This window comes from Podarcis melisellensis, assembly GCF_964234715.1.
Source record: "Podarcis melisellensis genome assembly, chromosome: 8".
NCBI lineage: Eukaryota > Metazoa > Chordata > Lepidosauria > Squamata > Lacertidae > Podarcis > Podarcis melisellensis.
This window is the reverse complement of record NC_138540.1, coordinates 81,325,975-81,344,042: the sequence shown is the minus strand read 5'-3', so window position 1 is coordinate 81,344,042 and position 18,068 is coordinate 81,325,975. Positions and strand designations below refer to the sequence as shown.

At 47.0% G+C, this 18,068-nt stretch overlaps 1 protein-coding gene across 1 annotated transcript in view; it reads right to left on the bottom strand.

Annotated features, from left to right (window-relative positions):
• Window positions 1–38: 38 nt before the first annotated feature.
• BCL3 (BCL3 transcription coactivator) overlaps window positions 39–18,068 on the bottom strand; it is a 30,554-nt gene continuing 12,524 nt past the window's right edge. Inside the window, exons 4-9 of the mRNA XM_081922088.1 lie at window positions 13,348–13,549; window positions 12,269–12,357; window positions 5,926–6,003; window positions 2,903–3,070; window positions 1,941–2,061; window positions 39–1,148 (exon numbers count right to left, since the gene is read on the bottom strand). Of these exons, the coding sequence (XP_081778214.1) occupies window positions 634–1,148; window positions 1,941–2,061; window positions 2,903–3,070; window positions 5,926–6,003; window positions 12,269–12,357; window positions 13,348–13,549 (1,173 nt within the window). The 3' untranslated portion in view covers window positions 39–633. The remainder of the gene's footprint in view (window positions 1,149–1,940; window positions 2,062–2,902; window positions 3,071–5,925; window positions 6,004–12,268; window positions 12,358–13,347; window positions 13,550–18,068) is intronic.

Sequence of the window (18,068 nt, the reverse complement as noted above, 5' to 3'; positions counted from 1 at the left end):
GCAGTGAATCGCGACCTGCGCATGCGCAGAGGCGGGTTGCGTTCTCTTCAGTATGCGAATGGGGCTCCGGAACAGATCCCGTTCTTATCGAGAGGTACCACTGTATCTTTTAACTTGTGCCTCCCAGCTCTTACTGTTTTGCATTGAAAGTACTGTCAAATTTGGACTACAGCGCTACCTTTTAATGGGGTGTGCAGTTTCCACCTCCTTCCAAACGTGCAGAAACAGCCCTGCTTAGGTAGTAGCCAAAGAAATGGCAAGAAATGAAAATGGAAGGCTGTTGGGACCGTAGTTAGGGGTCAAGCTGACCGGTCCACCACAGCCCATAGGATCATCTCAGCTTTGTCATAGAACTGTAGAGTTGGCAGGGACCACAAGGGTCACCTTGTCCACCCCCCCTTGCAACACAGGAATCTTTTGCCCAATGTGAAACCAGAACCCACAACCCTGTGATCAGGAGTCTCATCGGTCAGACCTGCAGCCGTCTGGGTCCCGAAGCTGCAAACAAGTGCCATTTTCGCGCCAGGAACCCATAGCAGCAAAAGTCTAGGACGAATTGGCCCTTTGTTGCCTGGTGACGCACAGCATCGAGTGGGAAAACCCCTGTGTACAGGATCCCTCGATCTCCTCCTGTCAGCTGCCGCCAGGACCACTGTCTCTGCTCTTTGGCCACTGGCCTTTGAGGTCGGCGGTTGCCGGGGTCTCAGAGTCCAGCAGCGTCTGTGATTGGTCCACCTCCGTGCCCCGCGGGTGAATCCGATTGGCTTGGGGCGCTACGGGCAGGGATATGACGGAATGCTGCATGCCGGCGGGAAGCAGGCAGAGGTGGTGCGGCGAATAGCTGTGGCTGGATGACGCGAAAGGGTAGAGGGTAGCGTGGAAGGCAGGATCCACCAGGCTCTCAGCCACTGGCAGGAAGAATTTGGGCATCCTTGGAAATCCCATTGGCTGCTCTGGTGTGGGCGGAGTCGGGCTCCTTTCCAGTTTCACCCCAGGCAAGGTGCCATGTGTCAAAGGCCCATTGGTCGATGCAGTGCTCTCGGGCTTCTGATTGGCCGAGTTGGGGGACTGCACAGCTCTGTGGGGTTTCGGGGTCTGGGCGGGGCTAGGGGTGGTGGGGCAGGAGTCGGGCGAAGCCCTCAGCAAGCCTGGAGGGAGACAGAAACACAGAGGAGAATAACGCAGTCAACCCAACAGGAGAACTTAATTGGTTAAAAAAGACAACTTAAAATTCAGTGGAATTTAAGCTTTGCCTATTACCAAAGCCTCAACACTTCTCTGAGATACTAAAGGAAGCATAACAGAACTTGCTACTTAGCAAAAACTACTGGGAGAAAATTTTCCTATGGGAAATCATACATTAAAATCCTAATAGCCTCAAAACAAATAAAAATGTGTACAGTCGTACCTCGGAATTCGAACGGAATCCGTTCTGGAAGTCTGTTTTACTTCCAAAATGTTCAGAAACCAAAGTGCGGCTTCCGATTGGCTGCAGGAAGCTCCTGCAGCCAATCAGAAGCCGCGGAGGATGTTTGGGTTCCAAAGAGCATTCGCAAACCAGAACACTCACTTCCAGGTTTGCGGCGTTCAGGAGCCAAAACATTCGAGTCATAAGGTGTTTGGTTTCCGAGGTACGACTGTACTTAACTTGCTATCCTGTCAGTTATTGGTGAGGTGTTTTTTGTGGGGGGTTTTAAGTCCCCTTTGGTTAATCAACTAAAGGTTTGGTTGATTAATCTACCAATGGCAGAGTTCAGCCCTACATGCAGGATACTCCCTGACCTCAATTCTTCTCGCACACCGCTCCCTATCTGGCATGCGTGTTTGAGAGTATCTGTTGCCTCAGATGCGAATTCTCACACCCCTTTTAATCCAGGACTGAGGTGGCTGCAGGATGAAAACATGGGCAGCTGTCTCGCACTTGGGGAGAGGTTACTCACCAGTGTGGATAGGTCGGATACCAGGAGAGCTGGCATTGCTGGTTGCTGGTGACGATACCTCACGGATGTTTTCAGGCGGCGGCCCAGGGCGGGAAGTTTTTCCTCTCAGGATGTCAATCACCTGATGATGGGAGAGGCAGGAGAGATTTAAAAGAAATTCCCCAACCGTTCAGCTTGCTCGCAAGATCTCGCCTTGAACACCAGGCGCCCTGGCATGTCCACAAAGCAGCCACCCTCTCCCAGAGTGCCAATTCACCTTTTAGATCTCCCAGGAGTATTTCCTAACTTGTCAGTTCCCAATGAAGTGCAGCAGCTGAAACTGTGAGCAATGAATTGGAAGGTTGCGGGTTCAAATCTCGCCTCCATCAAGAGCTCACTAAGAACCCTCAGCTCCCAGCCTCAGGTTTCCCTTCTGAGATACAGGGTTAACAGCACTGACCTACATTACAGGGCCGTTAGATAACGCATGCGCAGTCAACTGAAGAATCTAAAAATTGCTTAACAGATGGCAGGTGTTGGTGCCCATAGACTGGGGTGACCAGTGTTAGAATTCCTGCCCCATGATTGCAGTCATGGGACTGTTGTCCATCACATGACGGTATATGTTTTGACTCCACAGAGTGGGAAGGGACGGAAAGAGGATGTTTGTGTTACTGTGTTCCGTGAAGTGGGACTATTGTCCTTTGTTCTTTTTCTCTTTGCTGTCTGATGCTAGAGAAAGAGGGAGCCATGTTGCAGTGTTCTGTGTGTGTTTATATGTAAATAAAGTAGATTAGCCAAAATGCTGAGTTGCTGAGGTCTGTCACGTGAACTGCGAAGACTCTGTGGATCCCTAAGTGTGCCGATGTCTGTTGGCATTGGTCGCTGTGATGTTCGGGCTGAAGAAAGCTTATGAAGAACCGAATGCCAAGCTCCGATGGAGGCATCGTGAAGTTCCTCTGTCTCTCTGTGTATCCCCTCACCCTTTTATTCTTGGCCACCATCAAGGGGGTGTCATTGTGGTAGTTCTTCAAGCTGCCATCCGCCCCGTTGCGCACCAGGAGACGCAGGGTTTCCAGAAGGCCCCGCCCGCAGGCCGCATGGAGCGCTGTGTTGCCCCCGTACGACTGAGCATTGACGTTGGCTCCGTGCTGCAAAGCGGGGGAGAAACATGGACACATTAATAGAATGGCTGGGGCAGATTTGAGGGAATCTAACACTCCCACATGGTTAACAATAAGAGAAAATCCCTGGGCGAGGAAGCCATTGGGGAAAACACTGGAGGACAAAGTCTGTTAGGTTTACTGGCACTGCAGAAATTTATCCGGTGATGCCACAGCCAGATTTGAGAAAATATAAGCGTCTCCACCTCCATCGTTCTGCCCAGACGCTGAGGTCCACTGCTGAGGGCCTTGTGGCAGTTCCCTCATTGTGAGAAGCAAAGCTACAGGGAACCAGGCAGAGGGCCTTCTCGGTAGTGGCACCCACCCTGTGGAACGCCCTCCCATCAGATGTCACAGAGATAAACAAGTACCTGACATTTAGAAGACATCTGAAGGCAGCCCTGTTCAGGGAAATTTTTTAATGTGTGACATTTTAATATATTTTTAATCTTTGTTGGAAGCCGCCCAGAGTGGCTGGAGAAACCCAGCCAGATGGGCGGGGTACTAATACTTACTACTACTACTACTACTACTACTAATAAGCATTTTCCACTTAAGTATTATTTGTAGGCCTTTTGATTCTGGAGCACGTAGGCCGTTTCTCCATTTTGGACTGGGGTCTAGGCAGCGCCAGCGGGCTGCCCAGCCAAAGGTCAAGATGCCACCGTGCCCATCTCACATACAAAAGCGGACCAGGCCAGCAGCTGAATCTTTTTATTTTTATTTTTATTTTATTTTTATAAATATTTATTAAGGTTTTTACAGAAAAGAAAAAAAACATCAAATAACAATAAACAGTATTACTTTGTTTAACAAAATTTCATATCATCTTTGAGCTTCCTCACGCCTCCCGCTCCCATTTGCATCATTAATGAATTTTGTCCAGCAAATTATCATCTTGTTTCCAAATTTTGTAACCGCTTATTTAGTTACAATAAAATAGTTCTCCTGCAAATTTGTTTTTCTTAATCTCTCTTGTCATTAATTCCTAATCTATTTTAGATTCAGCAGCTGAATCTTTTTAGAGGCAGGGCATCATCCTCTGGAGGGCACCGATATAACGGACTGGCTGGACGCTAAGGAACGGTGGGACTCACCAGCTGGGGAACCCCCAAGGGGAAGAAAGCTCAGAGCCAGGGGATTGGTGGTAGGATGACTACGAGTGGTTGGAGGGAGAAGAAGGGGAGGCAACAGGGCTTAGTGAGCAGGAAGAGGCTGGAGCAGAGAGCAGTCCAGAATCAGAGGCAGGAGAGGAGGGGGACCAGGAGACAGAGATGCTGAAGAATCCAGGGGGTCTCCCTGCCTCCTGCTGTGGTAAGCTCCCCTCTCCCCTAGTCTGCCAGAACTTATTATTGTTGGGGGGTGGGTCTCTTACTGGACTGTTGTTTTTTTTTTTGCTTTTACTATGTATTTTGTGATTTTATATTGTGATTTTATGTCATAACTGCCCTGAGACAAATTTAATAGATGTAATACAAAATACATAATAAAAACAAGAATAATCCAATAGCCCGCCCTCCCCCTGGCCCGCAACACATTTTAAAAGGGCATTGGATCAGCCAATAATAATATTTTTGCCTGGCGCCTAAAGGTTTATAACGAAGGCACCAGGAAAGCCTTTCTAGGGAGAGCAATTCTACAAATGTAGAGAGGCAGAGCAAAGGCAGAGCAAAGGATGACGGCAGAGCAAAGGCCTAGGACCCACATACCTAGGGGACCGCCTCTCCTGGTATGCCCCCCCCCCCGGGAGGACCTTGAGGTCCACAAATAACAACACTTTGGAGGTCCTGAGCCTCAAGGAGGTTAGATTAGTCTCAACTAGGGCCAGGGCCTTTTCAGTACTGGCCCCAACATGGTGGAACGCTCTGCCACAAGAGACCAGGGCCCTGCGGGGCTTGACATCTTTCTGCAGGGCCTGCAAGACGGAGCTGTTCCGCCTGGCCTTTGGTTTGGACTCGGTCTGACCCTTATGTTTCCCTCCTGTTATGGTCTTGATTTATCAGCTATTTTAAAATGAGGCTACATTTTAAATTGCATTTGAACCTGTATTTTAAATTGGTTCCCCCCCTCTTTTTCCCCTGTTATGTTTTTGATGTGATTTTATTGGTGTTAGCCGTCCAGAGCCCAGCTCTGGCTGGGGAGGGCGGGGTATAAATAAAATTTATCATTATCATTATTATTATTGAGAGAGAAGACGAAGGAGCTTCAGGTAGGTTTGCCATATGACCAGAATTTCCTGGACCTGTCTGGGATTCCAATGATGGAATTAGCGCCCGGGGGGATTTTGGGAAATCAATGTCCGGGTTTTTGAAACTCCCCCCCCCAAAAAAAAAGCTAAAAAAACTTCTTTAAATATGGCAACCCTACCTCTGGTTTCTGGGGAAGGATGGAGAAAGGAGCAGTGGGAAGGTGGGGGAATAACTTTCAGTCCTCGCAACTGCCTCTTTGGGACAAGATGTACTGAGAAGAGTTGCTGCGATCACTAGGCCTGGGCTGTTTTGGTTTCTTTGAATAAAGGCTTAACCTCACTGACCCCGGTGTTGTTGTTTTTTTACTCTTATCTCTGACCTTCTCCTGACTCCGGCTCCTGCCAGCCAAGCTGGCTGCTCTGCCCACGACGCTGTGCTCTCCAACACCTCAACACCACTTCCTGCCCAACAGAATCTGCTGCCTGACACCATCGCCACCTCTGCCCAATGTTGGGGCCGGCCCTCAAGAGGTTTGCATTCATTAATGTGTGTGAGTGAGCTCCCCCCACCCCATTTGGGGCAGAAAAAGGGCGCTCGGCTCTTACGAAACGATCACAAGGGGTTACAGGTAGAGGAGATGTGAGAGTAGCTTACCTGTAGCAGCAGCTCAACCATCTCCAGATTATCGTTCTCCACGGCATGCAGTAGCGGAGACCGCCCGCTCTTAATATCCTAGGGTGGGGAGAGAACCACAACGGTGCGAGAGTAAAGATTCGGTCAAATCCTGCATCAGTTCTCAGTTTATGGGAGGGAGGATGGAACAGAATTCACAATCCTCTTTGTTATGTACTGAGTTGAATAGGATCCAAAAGGCAGCAGTCTGATTGGTCCTAGAACGAGAGGATTCAGAATGCAGCAGTCTGATTGGTCCTAGAACAATAGGACCCAGAATGCAGCAGTCTGATTGGTCCACAGGAGCCACCCAATCCAGCTCCAGGTGGAAGTGAATCCGCAAGCTGATTGGCCTACAGGAGAATCCTCTGGAATGAGCCAATCACGTGGGGCCCATTGTGTAAATAATGTATATAAAGCAGATATTCTGGGGGAACTTCCATTCCTCCTCACCACTATGAACTGAATAAAGAGCATGAAATCCACTCTTGACTCCGAGTATATTTCACTCTTCCTCCAACCCGTTCCAGTCCTAAAAGCAGTAGCTTAGAGGGCCATCAGAAAAGAGTAAGGAGGGCCGGAGCTGCCCTCTGTCCTGCCCCATAGCACAGAATGAATTGGGGGACCACCAGAACTATACATTTATAGCACCAGGATACTGTTCCAACAGAATCCCAGAATCCGGGGAGCTGCAGTTTGTGCTGCGAGTTGTCAGGAGAGCCTCCATTTTGCCCCTCAAACTACAATTGCCAGAGTGCTTTAGCTATCAATCCCTCTTCCCAAGAAACTCTGGGACTTGTAGCGCTGTGACTTTGAAATTAGATTTGCATTAGGAGGCGCTTCCTGTTCTTAAAGGTGTGTGGGTGTGTGGAGGGGAAAAAAACCCTAACATATTTGTTAATTCTGCTACATTCAAGCCCTCTCCTACTACGCTTCCTCGCTTTGCAAGAGCCATATGTCGACACCCTTGTGTACACTGCGAATGGACCCATTCACCGGCAAGTGTGTGCACATAGAAGGAATGACAGCTTAAACAACAACAAACGAAAGAGGAAGCTTGAATTCGGCTTAACATGGGTGGGGTAGGATGGATAACATTAAGTAAGGTGCAATCAGTATCTCCTCAGTGCTGAATCACTTTCTGTCAAGCTCCCTTTTCAGTAGGCACTGTTATCTGTATCTAGGCACTGCTGTTGTGCCTCAAGAATATTTCAATAAAATGCAAGGTGGCTTATATTTTTTTTTAAAAAATAAAAGATCTGCATAAATTTAAATGTTAAGAGTCAGAAGGGAGCACAAGGGTCATCTAGGGCTGTCATATGTCTGGAACTTTCCGGACTTATCTGGGATTCGTTTGTCAGGAATAGCGTCTGGGTGAAAATTGTTTAAAATGTCCAGGAAAACCTGGGTGTATGGCAAACCATGCTGTAAGTGTTGATTTTTTTGGGGTGTGTGTGTGAATTCCCTAAAAAATAGCTCAAAAACTTCATTTTTAAAGGAGATTTTGCAAAGAAAACTCAAGAACTTCTGTGGCTGGAATTTCACCCTTTGAAATATGGCAACCCTAATCTAGTCCAATCTTTAGACCCTGTGGAGCTCGAACCCGCAACCCTGAGATTAAGAGCCTCAGGCTTTACCGAATGAGCTGTACACACATGAGTGTGTGATTATTTATTTATCCCTCACCTTTTCCCCCCATCGAGAATATATAGTATACTCCTGCATGTTAAGGGACGAGGGTGGCGCTGTGGGTTAAACCACTGAGCCTAGGACTTGCCGATCAGAAGGTCAGAATCCCCGCGATGGGGTGAGCTCCCGTTGCTCTGTCCCTGCTCCTGCCAACCTAGCAGTTCAAAAGCACGTCAAAGTGCAAGTAGATAAATAGGTACCACTCCGGCGGGAAGGTAAACAGCGTTTCCGTGTGCTGCTCTGGTTCGCCAGAAGCGGCTTAGTCACGCTGGCCACATGACTCGGAAGCTGTACGCCGGCTCCCTCAGCCAATAAAGCGAGATGAGCGCCGCAACCCCAGAGTTGTCCGCGACTGGACCTAACGGTCAGGGGTCCCTTTACCTTTACCTGCATGTTACGGCACAGCTATAAACTGAGAATAAGGAATCCAGAGGCTTCCGTTTAAGAAGGATGGCTCAGTCTCCAGCCCTTAAGGTACACCTGACTGTAGTTTATATTATTTTTGTGTGTGTGCCTGTTCAGGTTTGCAAGTCTGCAGGGAGCATCTGCTACATTTTTAAAAATCTTGCACAGCACTTAGTAGTTTGGGTGGTACAACAAATAAGGGAACCTTTGGGAGCGGGAAAGGCTGCTTTCCATCTGTTTCAATCAGTTTGTGCATCGCCCGACATTTGATGACCATTCGATGAGTGTGCGGGTGACCTTATCACAGCACCCCCTGCCTGACTCCACCGATGGAAAAGTATTGCACATGAGTCAACGCCAGAGGACATAAACACTTTGATTCATCTGAATTCTCCAAATTCCTGTTTTGAATTTGCTTTTAGACTACTGCCTCGCTGGTTTCGCACTGTACTTTTGCTTTGACGAATTAAAAACAAACAAGCATTTTTTTTTCCCAGTCGCACGCCACTTAGAGAGATTTAAAAAAACACTGAGTGGTTTATAAGTGCTTTTAAATAAATAAATAAAGGTTCAGAAAATGGTAACCGACATGATCCAAGTGGATGATTAAGCATGATCTTCTTCATGCAGGGCATAGTCGAACTGTGGAACTGCCTCCCACTAGAGACAGTGATGGCCACCAACTTGGATGGCTTTAAAAGAGGACCGGACAAATTCAGGAAGGATAAAGGCTAGGAACGGCTACTAGCCACAATGGCTAGGCTTAGCTTGAGGGCTTGAGTCACTTGAAGGTGACTCAGAAACTACAACTAATCCAGAATGCGGCAGCTAGACTGGTGACTGGGAGCAGCTGTCAGGACCATAGAACACAATTCCTAAAAGACCTACATTGGCTCCCAGTACGTTTCCGAACACAATTCAAAGTGTTGGTGCTGAGCTTTACAGCCCTAAACGGCCTCAGTCTAGTATACCTGAAGGAGCATCTCCACCCCCATCGTTCAGCCCAGACACTGAGGTCCAGAGCCGAGGGCCTTCTGGTGGTTCCCTCACAGAAAGAAGTGAGGTTACAGGGAACCAGGCAGAGGGCCTTCTTGGCAGCGGCACCCACCCTGTGAAATGCCCTCCCATCGGATGTCAAGGACATAAACCACTATCTGACTTTTAGAAGACATCTGAAGGCAGCCTTGTTCAGGGAAGTTTTTAATAGCTGACTTCTTATTATGTTTTTATATGTGTTGGAAGCTGCCTAGATTGGCTGGGGAAACCCAGCCAGATGGGCAGGGTATAAATCAGGGGTGCCCAAGCTTTTTTCAAAGAGGGCCAGATTTGATTAAGGGAACATGCGTGAGGGCCGACCAAAGTTGTTGTTTTTTAGGATTGAAGTTGTTGAGCTATTTTTACGATTTTACCCCAAGGTTGTTGAGGGTTTTTTTTAGGATTGAAGTTGAGCTTTTGGGGGGATTTTAATCCAGGAAATAAACTGCCACAGGGGCCGGATGAAACTGACTGGCAGGCCGAATTAGGCCCCCAAAACAGACTTTGGACATGCCTGGTACAGTGGTACCTTGGGTTAAGAACTTAATTTGTTCTGGAGGTCCGTTCTTAACCTGAAACTGTTCTTAATCTGAGGTACCACTTTAGCTAATAGGGCCTCCCACTGCCGCCGCCCTGCCACTGCACAATTTCTGTTCTCGTACTGAAGCAAAGTTCTTAACTCGAGGTACTGAAGCAAAGTTCTTAACTGAAGCAAAGTTCTTAACTCGAGGTACAATTTCTGTTCTCATCCTGAAGCAAAGTTCTTAACTCTTAACTCTGGGTTAGTGGAGTCTGTAACCTGCAGCGTCTGTAACCTGAAGCATCTGTAACCCGAAGTACCACTGTATAAATAATAAAATTATTATTAAGGTAAGGTAAAGGACCCCTGGACTGTTAAGTCCATTCAAAAGCAACTATGGGGTTGCAGCGCTCATCTCACTTTTCAGGCTGAGGAAGCCGGCGTTTGTCCCTTTCTGGGTCATGTGGCCAGCATGACTAAACCGCTTCTGGCGCAATGGAACACCATGATGGAAACCTGAGCGCATGGAAATGCCATTTACCTTCCCGCCACAGTGGTACCCATTTATCTACTTGCACTCTCATGCTTTCAAACTGCTAGGTTGGCAGGAGCTGGAACAGAGCAACGGGAGCTCACCCTATTGCGGGGATTTGAACTGCTGACCTTCCAATCAGCAAGCCCAAGAGGCTCAGTGGTTTAGACCACAGCGCCACCCGCATCCCTAAAATTATTATTATTTGGCTGGCCACTGTGAGAACAGGCTGTGGGACTAGACAGGCCTTTGGCTTGTTCCAACAGACAGGCTCTTCTTACACTAAGGAAATAAAGTGGGGGGGGGGCAACTTGCTTGCAGTGATTAATCTGTGTTGGGTCATTTTCACATGCAAGTCATCTCCTGAGGCTGCAACCAATGAGATTTGGAAGTTCGATGTTGAAATCTCACAACCATGACAAGGCACCGTTCAGAGGCTTGTCTAGCAAATGGGCCGTGATGACCGAGCGCAGCCTCTCCCTCTGACTTGCAGGAGCAAGTAACTCTCCACACCTGCGGCTGTCTAAACAGCTCTTACGCCCTCAAGCAACTCCACCCGCCCTGCCTCGTTTGCCCAGGAACGCTGTGATGCCCATTTTGTCTCCGCTTCCTCCAGAATCCTTCCTCAAAATAATTTCTTCTGCGGAGTTTTCGGCACAACACCGTAGACCTCCTACCCACGCACATGGCTCCCCTTTGCTTACAATCCATTCTCCCAGCACCATTGTGCTGGATTTTATATTGTATGCTCCTCGGGACAGGGACCTGCCCTCTTGTAAAACACTGTACAGTGGTACCTCTGGTTACGAACTTAATTCATTCCGGAGGTCCGTTCTTAACCTGAAACCATTCTTAACCTGAGGTACCACTTTAGGTAATGGGGCCTCCGGCTGCCACGTGATTTCTGTTCTCATCCTGAGGTAAAGTTCTTAACCCGAGGTACTAATTCCGGGTTAGTGGCATAGCTGTCAACTTTTCCCTTTTCTTGAGAGGAATCCTATTTGGAATAAGGGAATTTCCCTTAAAAAAAAGGGAAACGATGACAGCTATGGTTAGCTGAGTCTGTAATCCGAAGTGTTTGTAACCCGAGGTAGCACTGTATCAGCAGCAAATAAAGAAGCTATGGAAACAGATGCACATTTGATGAAATTTACAGTTTTACACAGGCAGCGAGCTTTGCTTGGAGCTGGAAGGGACCCTGAGGAGCATCTTGTTTAACCGCCTGCAATGCAGGAATTTGCAGCTTTCCCATACAGGGATCGAACTCACCACCTTGGCATTATTAGCACCACGCTCTAACCAACTGAGTTATCCAGCTCCTGGACTGAGTTCTCTCGAACCCTGCTATGTTAGAGCTATCAACAAGGCGTCCTCTCGAAATTCTTCACCCCATTTGTGGGCAACTACTGGGTGGGGTTTTTTTTCCTGGAAGGGGGAAGGTGGATTTCACTGAATTTCTCAGAGGAAGGGAAATCCCCCGACAGTTTCTTGGGAGTAGGGCTCATCATTAGTCATGAGGCGAGGACAAATTCCTTCTTTCTTCTTCTGAGAGTGTGTGTGTGGCCACAGTCAAACCATGTAAAGCATTATGATGGCATTTTACACAGGCATGGCTTCCCCCTAAGAATCCTGGGAGTTGTAGTTCCTTAAGGGTGCTGAGAGTTGTTGGGAGGGGTCCCCTGCTCCCCTCAGAGAGTCTCAGTTCCCAGAGTTCCCTGGCAAGAGAGATGGAGCGCTAAACCGCTCTGGGAATTGTAGCTCTGGGAGGGGAATATGGGCTTTCTAACAACTCTCAGCACCCTGAACAAAATACAGCTCCCAGGATTCTTTGGGGGGGGGAAGCCATGGTCGTTTAAAGTGGTACCATAGTGCTTTACATGGATGGTTTGAATGTGGCCTGTGTGTGTGTTTGTTCGTAGCCTGGGCCCTATTTTGCATCCCCCATAATGCCCCAGGCCTAGCTTTGTTGCAGGGCATTGTGGGAGGGAAATGGCAGCCACCACAAACATTGGAGAACATTCGGAGAAAATTCCACGAAATGGCCTTCCTCTTCTGATTGGAGTGAGAAAAAGGAAACCTGTTTTCAGTTTTCCTCAGAACGACGTCTTCTGAGAAAGTTCAGTGCAGCTCCCGCGCTTACTTACCACAGCATCAACATCTGCCCCATGTTCTAGCAGAGTCAGAATAATGTCACGATTCTGGGTTCCAACAGCCACATGGAGAGGTGTAAAACCTGGTCAAAAAACAAGAGAGAAAGAAATGAGACAACTGAAGAAGGAAGGAAATGTACATCTGAGGATTTTCTGTCTCATGGAGGCAGGATAGTTCCTCCATATAATGAATAGAAAATGGGGAAACAAAAAACAAAATGATGTAGAAAACCCAGTAGTAATAATAATTTTATCGCTGTGGTTTAAAATGGTATTTCAGGATTTACATTTAGATGACTGTGACTGCTATATGTTTAAGGTCTCCTTGTGACTGAAAGCAGTATATAAAAGTCTATGGTAATAATAATAATAATAATAATAATAATAATAATAATAATAATAATACAAAGGATCCTATGTTGCAATTGTTTTTGGAATACTTTATACTATGGTTGCCAGATTTTTTTCACTTGAATCCGGGGACACATTTTTTTTAATGCTGAGTAGCAACAGGGAGTTAGTAGTGGGGACGGTGAGGCAAAAGACCCTGGGTCCAAGCACACATACATGTTGTATAAAGGTGCAAAGCCCTTTGTTCGCACCCTGTCAAACATAAATGCGCAGAGTTGGGGGTAAAGTCAAGGAAAGTTTCAGTGTCTGCTGTGGCTATAGAGACTGAAACAGGAGAGACATGTTTTGTTCATTCATTCATCCATTCATATTTATACTATGTAGATGACAAAATCAGCTGCCATGCCAAGTTGAAGATGTTGGCTTTGATCTCCAAGACCACCATTTTCCATACGGTCTACCAGGAACACAGTAATCTATAGGTAGCGGGGACCCCCAGAACTAGTAAAATTCAGCTGCCCAGGGTTCAAATAACACATCCATTGTGCTCAAACTGAGAAGCTCCAGCCCATGGGTGGTGTGATGATGTATGGAAGTTAATCAAAGCTCCGAATTTCATTAGGGCAGCGGGTCGGGGTGGGGTGGGAGTTATATCCTTGGGTCCTGATCAACACACCAACCCATTTCCCCACCCTCACCCCCGGTTCCTCATCCACGCTCACCCTCAAAGTTTCGCGCCTCCAGATCCAGAGGGGCAGGGCTCCCATCCAGCAACTCCTGCAGGCAATGGACGCTGTCGTGTTCGCAGGCAAGGTGGAGGGCGGTCTGCCCGTTGCGATCCAACACCATGGGCGACGCTCCGTGAGACAACAGCAGCTTCACCAGAGTTGGCTGGGCTGTGATGACAGCCAAGTGTAAGGGGGTCTGGAGTTTGTAGGGGACAAAAAAAAACCTCTTTGTGAATGCGGATGGCTACTGGTTATGTATTTATAGAGGTCTACTACAAACCACAGAGCCTAGGACTTGCCAATCAGAAGGTCGGCAGTTCGAATCCCCACGACGGGGTGAGTTCCCGTTGCTCGGTCCCAGCTCCTGCCAACCTAGCAGTTTGAAAGCACATTAAAGTGCAAGTAGATAAATAGGTACCACTCCGGCGAGAAGGTAAATGGCGTTTCCGTGTGGTGCTCTGGTTTGCCAGAAGCGGCTTAGTCATGCTGGCCATATGACCTGGAAGCTGTACGCCGGCTCCCTCAGCCAATAAAGCGAGATGAGCGCCACAACCCCAGAGTCGGCCATGACTGGACCTAATGGTCAGGGGTCCCTTTACCTTTACTATAACTAAAGTTCTTAATCTGGGCCCTCCGAGGCCTTCGTATCCGTCAAAGCAGGCAGCTGTGGTATGTTTTAGGCATGCTTTGAAGCAGCCATGATGGATCAAAATGGATGTTGGCGTCTCTTCCGTAGAAGCAGCTCAAAGCATTGTGTACATGTTTGCTGCTTTAGATATGGGTCATGCAAGCATTGACAATAGGATTTAGAGTAAAAGGAAAAGCTTTTTTATGTCTGTGACAACAGCTGTGAGAATGCTTCTAGCTCAGAGATGGAAGGACAGAGAAGAAGAATGGCAGACTAAACTGATGGCGTAACTGACCGGAAAGATCAGAAACCAGGAAGATCAAGTATTCCTAAAAGACTGGAGTAAAATTTTCAATATATTAAAAAGACCATTGCAAACAGTTAAAGTCATTGGCAGGGATATAACGACACTTGTAATGTAGAATCAATTGTGGTAGCTATGGATATATAATGGATGGGTAAGGGTAAAAGATGCAGAATACTTTATTTTAAATATGGAATCCATGGAGGGAGGGAGATCTGAGAGTTTGAAAGAACCTTTTGTTTGAATGTTTGAAGTGGGTTAAAGATAAAATGTGTAAAATTATGTAAAACCAATTTTAAAAAATTATATATATAAAAAACAAAGCAAAAGTATAACCATGTTTTTGGAAACCAGCTTGGAAAAGTTCCCTGTGTGACAAACAGTGCATGCAACAGAGGTCCCAATTGCTCATTCCCCACCTCTCAGGTAGATTATGGTCATTCACAGTCTACATTCTTTATGGGTCCTCCCAAATGGTAATTAATGGAAAACTCAACAGGAAGGCCCAGCTCCTGCTACCATTGAGGATCAATATAAAATGTCATACCCGCCAAGTGTCCCGGGAGAAGATGAGAGTGGAAGCTTCTGATTCCAACTGTAAACTAATAACAGTTCCCTGTGATGTTCCGGAAACCTTGGCTTGATTAAACTCTAGTTAGGATCGATTTGCAGTTTCAGAACCTGGCTTACTCTGAAACCATAGCAAAAACAACAACAACACCCCACAGTTTTGGAGTTTGGGGAGTTGATTCTGGATGTAGAAACACCTTGTCTCTTTTTTCTGGCATGTAAACAAGGAGGGGAGAGGGGGAAGGGGGTGAGAAGGAGCTTGGGGGTCTCCACAACTAGGAGAGATAGCAGGAAACCACGGTCACACATTAAATCCAAAACAGACCTCTAAACAGAGAATAAGCTCCGCTGAATGCTACCGGATTCGCTTCTTAGTAACATTTAGGATCAGACTAAGGCTTCGCTTAGTAGCAGTCATGAAATTAAAAGACTCCTGCTTCTTGGGAGAAAAGCAATGACAAACCTAGACAGCATCTTAAAAAGCAGAGACATCACCTTGCCAACAAAGGTCCGTATAGTTCAAGCTATGGTTTTCCCAGTAGTGATGTTTGGAAGTGAGAGCTGGACCATAAAGAAGGCTGATCGCCGAAGAATTGATGCTTTTGAATTATGGTGCTGGAGGAGACTCTTGAGAGTCCCATGGACTGCAAGAAGATCAGACCTATCCATTCTGAAGGAAATCAGCCCTGAGCGCTCACTGGAAGGACAGATCCTGAAGCTGAGGCTCCAATACTTTGGCCACCTCATGAGAAGAGAAGACTCCCTGGAAAAGACCCTGATGTTGGGAAAGATGGAGGGCACAAGGAGAAGGGGACCACAGAGGACGAGATGGTTGGACAGTGTTCTCGAAGCTACCAGCATGAGTTTGATCAAACTGTGGGAGGCAGTGGAAGACAGGAGTGCCTGGCATGCTCTGGTCCATGGGCTCACGAAGAGTCAGACACGACTAAACAACAACAACAAGGCTTCGCTTCCAGCACAAAACTCAATGAAAAAGTGGAATGACTTGTTGTAAATTGCTTCTGGGTTACTTCTGTAAGAGGGAGAATGACTAGTAAGTTCAATAAATAATAATTTATTATCTCTCAGTTTATCTCACTGTGTGTGTATGCCGCTGTCTGTGCACAGGAATCGTGCTGTGTTGTTGCAGGTCATTTCTGGGTAACAGAAGAACAACAACTGCAGGGAAAGTTGAACGTAGGTCCCCCCCACTTCCCTGCACCAGAGCTGTTTGTAGCTGGCGATGTCACAGAAGAGAAACCGAAGAAGTGGCAGGGTTCAAACTCAGCATCTCCTACGCAGCCAGCTAACCAGAGGAAACCCAGCTGGTTCCCACAGAAGAAACCACAGCCCCCAGCACCTGCCTGCGCTGACGCAATCGGGCGCTTCTCAGAAAGGGACAGGGCTGGTGCAAAAGAAGGGTTTATGAGAAACAGATAAGGAAATGACAGCGAGGCTGGGAGGGCAACCTGCAGCCCGCTTTCCCCTGAACTCCGCACAAACACAAACACACGCACACAAACCTATTTTAGCGGCATTGCACCATTCTCTCGCACCCTCACCGCAATCTGACTTGCGTAGGGTGCAGTTGTTTTCCTCGGAAAGGCTTCCAGACAGAGAGTCTGTAAACAGGAAAGCTCTTTTCTTCAGAGACCCTCCAAAGTCAGAGCCACTGGACTAGGCCAAAGGCCCATCTAGTCCTGTTTCCCAAGTTTTCCAAACAGATACCTGCAGGAGGCCCGGAAGGATCCCAGCACAAGAGCAACTCTCCCCTTCCTGTGGCTTCCAGCAACTGATTTTCAGAAGCTTTCCTGTGGGAGAGAGTTCCACAGTTTAACGTAGCACTGTGGAAGGCATTTAGTTCGGAAGTCTTTTGGCCAGACTTTTGTGGTAGAGGTGGGTCCGTATGGGACGAGGCTGAAGGCCATCGGATGGCTTGATTTGGCACAACTGGAGAGTATTTTTTTTTAAAAAACAACAGATAAATAATAGGCAATCAAAATTATAAAAGCAAATTGCTTAATAATAATGATGAAAAAAGCTAAGAAAACTACAAAAAATCTCAAAGTACGTGGCATAGAACATAAGCCATTATAGGAAAGAAAAAAAGAAAGAAGAAAGGAGGAGGAAAGTAAAAAAAGAAAAAAAGGGCGGGGGAAAAAAAGAGATAAAAGAGGAAGATGAGCCAAAACACAAGAAGGCTCATCTATTGTACGCTTCCGTCAAGGTCACAACAGATCATTATTCTTATCAATTCTCTCCACTATAACCCTTGCTGCTGACCTCGCATACATAACCTGGTTTTATTTTTGGAGAGTATTTTTTTTGTTCTGCTCCCAGCCCCACCGGCTTTTGTAAAATGGCATCATCTGCCTTGATACCTTGGGAGAGGGTGGGAGACCTTCAAATATCTCAAGGGCTGTCACATAAGAAGAGGGAACAAGCTTGTTTTCTCCAGCTCAGGAGGGTAGGACATGGGGGTAATGGGTTCAGGTTACAAGAAATGAGATTCCAACTCAAAAATAGGAAGAACTTAAGAGTAATTGGACAGTGGAACGGATTCTCTCGTGAGGTTGTGGACTCTCCTTCCTTGGAGGTATTTAAACAGAGGTTAGATGGCCACCTGTCATGGATACTTGACAGCTGAGATTCCTACATTGCAGCGGGGTGGACTAGATGACCCTTGGAGTCCCTTCTAGCACTTCAATTCTATGATCTTGATATTAAAAATGTACCAGGAAGCATTTGGACAAGAGGAAGCTAGCTCTGCCCCAGCGAAACTAAAAAGAAACCAAAACTGTAGAAGCCAAAAGTGAGTGTCACTCATGGTTGATTGAATTTTCATTTCCAGTTAAAAGGATTTCCAGGAACAAAATCTGTACTAGCTTTCATCCACCCCCAAGACTCCGAAAAGCCAGATGTTACAGTAGAGAAACTGACGATGAGGCAATACTAGGAACAGATGGGTCCAGGATCGCCGGGTAGAAAGCAAGTTTGCAATGTCTGCTACTAGCTGGAAAAAAAATATCTAAACACAGGACATTTGTACGTGCTCCAAGAGGGTGGAGCTGTTTCCCGATCATGTAAAATCCAATTGACATTTGTTCCGATTCAGCAGTAAAGAGGGGGTTTTTCCAGGGAAAGTAGCAAGAACACAAAAAACCCCCCCACTCTCCTACTGTGACTTGGAATCATGGGGGGAATTAAAGTGTG